The sequence below is a fragment of the Diachasmimorpha longicaudata genome, chromosome 7 (genome assembly GCF_034640455.1).
Source record: "Diachasmimorpha longicaudata isolate KC_UGA_2023 chromosome 7, iyDiaLong2, whole genome shotgun sequence".
Taxonomy (NCBI): Eukaryota; Metazoa; Arthropoda; class Insecta; order Hymenoptera; family Braconidae; genus Diachasmimorpha; species Diachasmimorpha longicaudata.
Window position 1 is genome coordinate 6219410 of NC_087231.1, and position 8589 is coordinate 6227998.

The window sequence follows — 8589 nt, forward strand, 5'->3', positions numbered from 1 at the left end:
ATCATATGGAATCAATATCAAATTGACCAAATGTATCGACGTTATGTTATGTTGATGATGTTGGGGCGGGGGGGGGGAGGATATTGTGTGCCGTGAATGAGCGATTGTTATCATTGGTAATTAAATATAATGAAGTCATTATTGATAACACGAACGCCGTCAGGAGTTCCATTAATTTGGTCGAATATGGAACGTAATTTTGGCGAGATGAGCTATGCAGAGAAGCACAAATTACATTTGGCCAAGGATATTTACTGACTGCAATAAAATTTACACATGAGTGTGTAAATATTTTCAGGTATTTACCTGTTACATGTAAATAGACTCGGCAAAAGCCATTTCTTTCCCAGTGAATGGCAGTGAACATGTCATTGAGTGATGTTTTCGATTTTTTTCACACCAACACATTTATGGCGGGCTTCCAAATTGTCTGAAATATTACAAAAATTTATAGTTACAGTAGCAAAGTTTAAGGTGTTTACTATCACCTTCGTGGATGCTATAAAAATTCAAGTGTTTTGAATATTTGACTGTTAAGATTTTTGGGGAATTTCAAGGAAAATATTGTAATAGTCGTCACGTGAGTGACGCTGATATCCGATTTAGAGAGGAAATGGTTACGAATTTTTTAATTTTGAGTACACATTTCGACAACATGAGTTTTCAAATGGAGTCAAACCGAAATTTTATAAATTGATGGAATTTTTAGGGGAATATGGATATTTGGATGAAGAATGACAGGAATTTATCGGTTTTCGCTGGACTTGAGCAAAAAGTCAAAGGGGTTCGATCGTTCCACAATGAACTTTCTTAACATTTTAGTGGAAATTTAAGGGGATAAAAACTCACGGTATTTTCTAATGAAAATTCAGACGACAATCTTACGGAAAGTCGTGGAAATAACGATGAAAATTCGTGAAAATAGTCTAAAAAAATTTTCAATAAAGACTGGGAATGTAAAAGAATCCAGTCGATATTTTTTCAAAATATAATTTCTAAAGAATTTCAATAAAATTTTATCGCGAATTCATCAAGATTTGCTTCCATAAAATACCGCCCTTACCAGACTCACGAGTCACCCCATCACAGTGGTCCAATCCTCCACAAAAATCTTCCCCTCTCTGCTATGATGATATTGATGATGATAGCGAGATAACATATGAATTAAATGAGCCATTGTTATCAATGATAATTGAATATAATGAGCTCGTTGCCAACGACTAGCGCCACTGACGTCAGTAGCATTACTTCGTCATAGATAATGAAGGCAAGCACTATCTATGACGGATTATCGACGTCACAGATAATTGCACTAATAGCTTAAATGAATTTGTTTTTCAGTGCAAGCTAATAATTAACCAGCGATCCAAGAGATTATCCTCAAGGGAGATGCCCCTAGGGATACCTCGAGGGATAAAATGGACAAGAAAAAAATAACACCGCCCTTGCCAGACTCATGGGTTACCCCAGCAGCCAGTGGTTAGTCTTCCACGACTGCGCGAAATCCATCAGCTCTATAAAAGCATCGCCAGGCACCGCGACGCTTCAGACGCGACGATACGCGTAACAGTGAAAATGTAATCGTTCTGTCAAGACATTAAAGAATAATTTTCACCGAGAAAATTAACCTACAATTGTTGGTAAAATTCAACAAACAAGTGTATCGTACATCCGACGATATTCGGATATCAATGGAGAATTACTTCGATAATTAACATTTGACAGTGATTTGATAATATGTAAACAATAACTTGGAGGGGATTTTAAGAGTTTGATAGTCATTAAACGTTGAATTGTGGGCAGTTAAAATTGAAAATAAGAGGGAACATTACGTGTCAGGAGGGCTCTCGTTTTATCTGACCAGAGAAGAATAACTTGATTCACGGTAAGTAACTCTGAGATTTATTACGATCTCGGCAGTTTTACGATTCCATAAAATATTTACTGAAATGTGGTTCCACTATGGCCCATAAAAATTATTGAAAAAACGTGACAAGACATGATATACGTTTGTTGGCCTCACACAGTGATTTTATTCAACAAACTGGTGCCTCGATGAGACCTCATCTGTCGATGAATTAACGGGAAATTGTAAATTGCCCGCAGGGGGATGTCACCTACGATCGTATCGGACTAATCAATTATAGGGTGCAACCGAGTGAAATTGGTGAATGTCACACACCTGTAGGCATTATTGCGGAATTGTGAAATTTTTTTAATGCTCGACCTCAGCCAATCGTGGGCTCAGACATCAAAGTACAGTTCTGCCCTTGGAATTTCTTGATTTGTTCAGGCAGCCAATGGCAATTCCCTCAATACGAGAAATAAAACTGAAGGTTTCATTCTCGTCTATTTATTTATCCCATAATTTACCTATTTCGGTCCACCAGAGCCCGAAATAAATGGAAAATAACCCCTAGTTTTTCCGTCACCCCTCGTGAAGGGGAAAAACAAAAGGTTACAAGTCATCTAGACTGATGAAATTATTTACCTCACTTTTTTTCTTTGTTGAAATAACCCCAAGGTCAAATATGAAATTGATAATCGGCAGATCAATATATAGGGAGCACTCAAAATTTACGATGAATGCATTTTAGGTGGAGAAACCCCGGGTACAATCGATGCCAAGATTAGCCTATTGCCCTGTTCCGGTGACCCATAAACGGTATTATGTAGAGAACAATGGGTTATCATCAAGATCCATGACCTCCTGCCACAGAAAATCAATATCAATAATCATAAGTAATCGATTTTTTTTATTTTTCTCATATTTTCCCTCCGTTATACCAACGACACGACAATTTACCTTGCAAGATCGCTCCCTCAGGTTAACGAAACATTTCATTCATATCACTAAACAAATATTTATTGATTAGGTTTGCGATCAATTAAACAAATATATATTTGAAAAGAGATAGCAGGGGGTGCTGTTGGAAAAGTAGGGTTAATTAACGTGTTGCTGTTGCCCTTCGAGTAGGGGAAATCCATCCCCTCTATTTGCTGTTGAATTTAAAAATATATTTTGCGGAAATATATTTTGGCGTAGGATAGAACAGGGAATTCAACGCGTAATACTGTACGATTGTTGGATAGTATATTCGAGAAAATTCGGTGCAATGTTATCTGGAAGCCGCCCAACCAAGACCTCCAAGCTCTGCTGGAGTATCGATTTTGGCTGGCATGCACAATTAATACTGATGAAAAGTTGAGATTGCTTCAATTTAAAAGATTAAGGATCTCCTAGGAGTGTATGTGGCAAACTGCATACTTTGCCATGAGAAACTCAATTTGTTGATAAAATTTTTGAAAAAGTTATAATTGACCTCTTTTCTGCTCACCCTTCAGCACACAATTTTAGTTGAACGAAAAAAAAATACATTAATTCAGGGCATTCTCTTGAATACAAGGACATCTCTTCCTGTTCAATAACATCGTGGCCTTAAAGGTGACAGACGATATTATCAACAAGATATCAAGATTATCTCACAAACTGAAATGCAATAATGGATCAGTTTTGGCTCAATAATTCCAGAGACATTACAAAGATAGAAGAAGTTTCCTTTTTGTTTTACAAACAACTGCGATAAAATATCGTCTCGAAATAAATTAATTTTAAAGGACGAAATGTGTCTGAAAAAATTCTAGCCACTTTCAACTGAATAATAAAAATCTTCAGAACTGAAATACTATAACCTTGAGCCGGAAAAAATCCTATGGGACCAACAATACACTTCTGAAAAAGGTCTATCAATCCCAAAAACACTCGTCACTTTATTTTTCTGCACAACTATTGACTGCAATTGAATTTCATGAAAGTTTTAATGGAATACACCCACGTTTTTCGGAAAAGACGTCAGTCTCCCAGCATCGGTCTAACTGACAAGGGTGAAACAATTCCGGTTTATTTGTGGCTTTCCATCGTTCGTCACCGTAGAATTCAATAGAATGTTGATGAACAAAAGACAAAAAAAACTGTAAATCGAGAGTTGCCACTCAAGATTTCCTCGTACTGTTTCTCCTTTCAGGGAAAATCTATTTCCGTTCCTCTCACAATTGAGTGTGCCACAAAGGGAGGTATTATTCACGATGAAATATCCCCTCATCCAAAAATAGTATTTACACTTCAGATGAACGTTAAAATTTAACATAATTTAAGACCCCAGACCTGCGATTATTCTGCCTTCGAAAAGTATCAAAATAGCAAATGAAAATGAGAAAGACTTTCGTGCAATGAGGATCATCAAAGAAATCCCTCCACACAATCTTCCTTCACGATCACTCGAGATATCCAAATCTCTAATAAGACAGAAACTTCGTATTCCATAGACGAGATTCATCCCATCATCCAGCAAAATTATCAGATGTCCTTCTCTTCTGAGTCCTCCCTCAAAATTATCAGATGTTCTCTCCCTCTGCCCCATCCCAGTATAATCCTCATAATTACTCCAAAAGTTATCACAAAAGCTTCACCTCTATCCCCAGGATCATCAAAAAATATTCTCCGAATGATCCATCAAATACAACTTCCAAAATGCGCTAAAATTTCCTTGGCTTCATCAGTAAAGATTGCTCATTTATTATAGCTCAGTCCTTCGACCACTGTCCCTACCTATTCTGCTAAATAAAGTCCATTTCTACTGAATTCGCTCGATCCACTGATTCATCTTTCCCACATCCCACTCCTGAACATCGAAGGGAAAGGATAATTGACACATTCACTAAGCACTAAATCTCCCATAATGAACGCAAAATCAGTAGCTGACATAATGTATTAAGACACCCAAGCCCTCACCAATACCGCTGCATCCATTCATCGTCCGTGAGACAGCCAACGTTAACCATTGCACAATGACTGACCCGTTGGAAAGGTCACAGAGCTGACGTAAATCAAATGAACCATGAAATTCCCTCTAGACAGTATCACAATAATCCCCAGTTCATAATTATGAAATCACAATAACCCACAATAACAAAGTTTTCTGTTTCTGATTCCAGATGAAATTGCATGAGAAGAAGGAATCAAGCATTCACAAAGTTCAGGAGGTAATCCTGGAGGAGATTGATCTCGCTAAAGAGTACAATGTCGAAAAAACACTGGGTGAGGGAAGTTTCGCCAAAGTTTTACTCGCAACTCACAGACGAACACAAACACGAGTTGTTTTGAAGGCTGTTCATCAAGAACTCACAACTGAGAAGGATTTTTTTCGTGAATTCCATTACTCCTATCATCTGAGTCCACATCCCAATATTCTGAGTTCCTATGCTGTGGCCTTCAAGGCTGAAAAATGCTACATATTTGCCCAGGAATACGCACCCTTCGGTGATTTATCTGGCAACGTACGAGCTGGTGGTTTGAGTGAGGATGTGTGCAAAAAAATAGCCGGACAGTTGTCATCTGCCCTAGATTTTCTTCACTCAAAACAACTGGCACATCGTGACGTCAAATTGGAAAATATTTTGGTATTTTCAGCGGACATGTCCAAGATTAAACTGTGTGATTTTGGTTCAATAAAACGTGAGGGTACACTTGTCAGTAAAATACGTGGCACATGGGTGCCATTTATGCCACCTGAAATTCACGAAGTCATCAAGAATGAGAGATATACTTGTAAACGTAGTACAGACTCTTGGCAATTTGGAATTGTATTGTTTGTATGTTTGACTGGTAATCCACCGTGGCAGAGTGCTGATCAAATACAGGATCCTGATTACTCGGCTTTTCAAAGATGGCTTAAGAGACGTACAACTAAAATACCAAATACATTCCGTAGATTTACACCACGTTTGCTGAGATACTTCAGACGTGTTTTCGAACACAAGCCGGAAAAACGAGCTGCGATCACGGAGATCAGTAAGTACTTGAAGGACACTTGGTGCCTGAATAAATTGAGTCACAGTGCAACATCAACGTCGGTTGAAGTCAGTGATACGCAGATAGCAAGAAGGGCGGATAGCCTCCTGTATCTGGATACCATTGTTGATGAGAGGCTGAATGTCGATGAGAATAAGAATAAATTGCGCAAACTACTCAACAGCTATGGCCTGGAGACAGCGGTGGATCAGAAAGTTGTGACAAAGAGAATTTGGGAGTGGGTGATGCAGTGTGATTCGAATATCGGTGATTCACAACATCTAACGACATTTGGAACAGATACCATGTGAGATATGATTAAATCATCGAGTGAACCATGCCTAATTAAACCAATAAGTGAGGTCAGACAGTTGAGCTTTGCCACACTCACTGTACCAACTGATAATGCATTATTTGATGATAGAAGTTCAATGCTCCGACGTTATTCACCTCTCATGAGTGATAAAAATTCATTTGATCAGTCTACGAGCTTTTGTGCCAAAAATTCTAATTAAATTCAGCCGGATATTTCTGTGATTCAATGACCATTTTATCTCTCCTTCTTAGTTATAAATATGATGTCTCTGGACTTTTTTTGGCGCACTAAATTAACTATTCATTTTTTTTTATTCAATCAGGTTATTAAGGACGTACGTTGTCCATAACTGCATTCATTTCCAGCATTCAATGTGTTATATTTTTCTGAATAACTGGTAATTCATGAGATGAGTGCGGTAACTGTAGAGACAATAATAACTCAATCAATATGTATTTTTATTCATTGAGAGTCAGCGAAGCTTAATGTTACTGACAACTAATATAACTTACGGGCCTAAAGAATTTATGGATTCTGCCCCACAGATGCGTGAGCCGGAGGAACAATATATTTTTATTTAATATTTTTTTTTTCTCCAAAATACTTGCCACTTATTTCACATGACTCTGCGTGGACCATTAAGATAAATCGAGTGAATTACATTGGACTGAACAATTTGATGATCATGTAAATACTCGATATTCCCAGTGTTGAATGAGACCATGAATATTAAAATTGGAGTTTGTCAATTTATAATTATACGTTGAATTGAAAGAATACCACGAGTGGCCGTGATTTGAAATATATATTCTTGTAGGAAATTTATGTACAGATATTACTCGGTGGAAATGAGTCCGATTGACGTATCCAAAAAAAAATTCAGTGAATAATTTATGAAATGAACACAGGGATATTGGAAATAAATTATTGGATTGCAGTTGCAACAGTGAAGCAGGAAAATGCAGTTTAACAAAATCCGTTATCTTGTAATATTTCCGAGGAAACGTGAAAGGAATTGGGGTGAAAGAAAAATTAGAGGGGAAGGAAAAAAATTGGAGGGAAATACAAAAGCTTTGAATTCAAGAACAAACAAAGAAGACTGAATCGAATTAATTATTAGTATCTTCCAGGATAATATAGCCTGGGTAAATTGGTCATTAGCTATTCAAATGCACAATCTACTGTGCTGACTACGTAATTATTATAACAATTAACCAGGTGTTCGTATAACGCTCATTGATTGGTATTCACAAGCAAAAAAAATCATTGCAAATGTTCAGTGTCAACGCTCGGTATTAATACCTGCACTGTTAGATTATTTATGGCTGTTATTTGGTAGTAACGTATATAAATTTTGAATGTTTTAGGTGAAATGTTTAAGTAGGGTACACTGGATGCTGTAGAGCATTCGTTGTTGGGGATAATCGCGTGAAAAGTTAGAGTCCTATCTCGTTTTTGACGTGTGAACAGTTGTCAATCAATGGGAAATAATTTGAATGATAGGGACGGTTATCACAAGCACAGGTACTCGAAGGACGAGCTTTTGAAATTTGTACAGAATGCAAATGAAGGGTATGATAGGAATTTCGATGTTTGCGTTATGCGTTTTTACATTTATACGTTTACAAATGTGAGATCTCGGTGGATAAGATTATTTTTTAAAATTCCCTCGACTAACAATGATAAATGTCTAGTCAGTTAGAATAGATTACGTGTACATAATCATTAGGAGAAAGTGATAAAGTGTAGATCAGAGTGATGTTTTTAATGTATATTGAACTGTAAAGTTATGATATGTATATATCGGAATAAAAGTTGAATACTATATTAACATTCCCTTTTTAAGTCCTTTCCTTCAGGATATTTTTATCATTTGTTTCTTTATAAATAAATCTCGAAACTCGGTCATTCGAAAAAAATCATTTTTGTGATGCAAAATTAACAAAGTGAAATCTTCCACTCAACTCTCCAAATAATTGTTTCAATCTAAATTAATAAATGCATTGCACTCCATATTTTAACAGTTTTTATTTCCCGAATAGAAGCATTATTTTGTTATTTATTCTGCATGTGATGGCAAATATATTCACAAAATCAAACAACTGTATTGATGAAAATACCAATGCAAACCTAGTGCATTTGGAGGAGAATGTGGATGAAAATTTTGAATACCCCAGTTGGATTCTTCCGGGTTACCCTTTCAATAGGTTAGTGGGGTAGTGGGTGTATCCATAGTAACGTCGAGGTACCCGGGGGCCGGTATCCCCGACCCCATCAGCTATTTCACACTCGCCTTCTCTTAGTTAATCATCCCCATTAATTCCACGAAGTATTATGAAGTCAGAGACTTTTCGAAAAAAAAAATATCCAACTTGTTTGAGCCTTTTACTATTGCCGACGGCTACGCTCGTCCTTAAAGGGA

At 37.0% G+C, this 8589-nt stretch overlaps 1 protein-coding gene across 1 annotated transcript; it reads left to right on the top strand.

The window, feature by feature from the left end:
* The first annotated feature begins 1557 nt into the window (after window positions 1–1557).
* Window positions 1558–8186, top strand: LOC135164276 (serine/threonine-protein kinase meng-po). The gene is made up of 2 exons (XM_064124461.1): window positions 1558–1885; window positions 4996–8186. Exon 2 carries the CDS (start codon window positions 4996–4998, stop codon window positions 6160–6162), a length of 1167 nt encoding a protein of 388 aa, XP_063980531.1. The 5' UTR covers window positions 1558–1885; the 3' UTR covers window positions 6163–8186.
* Window positions 8187–8589: the final 403 nt, after the last annotated feature.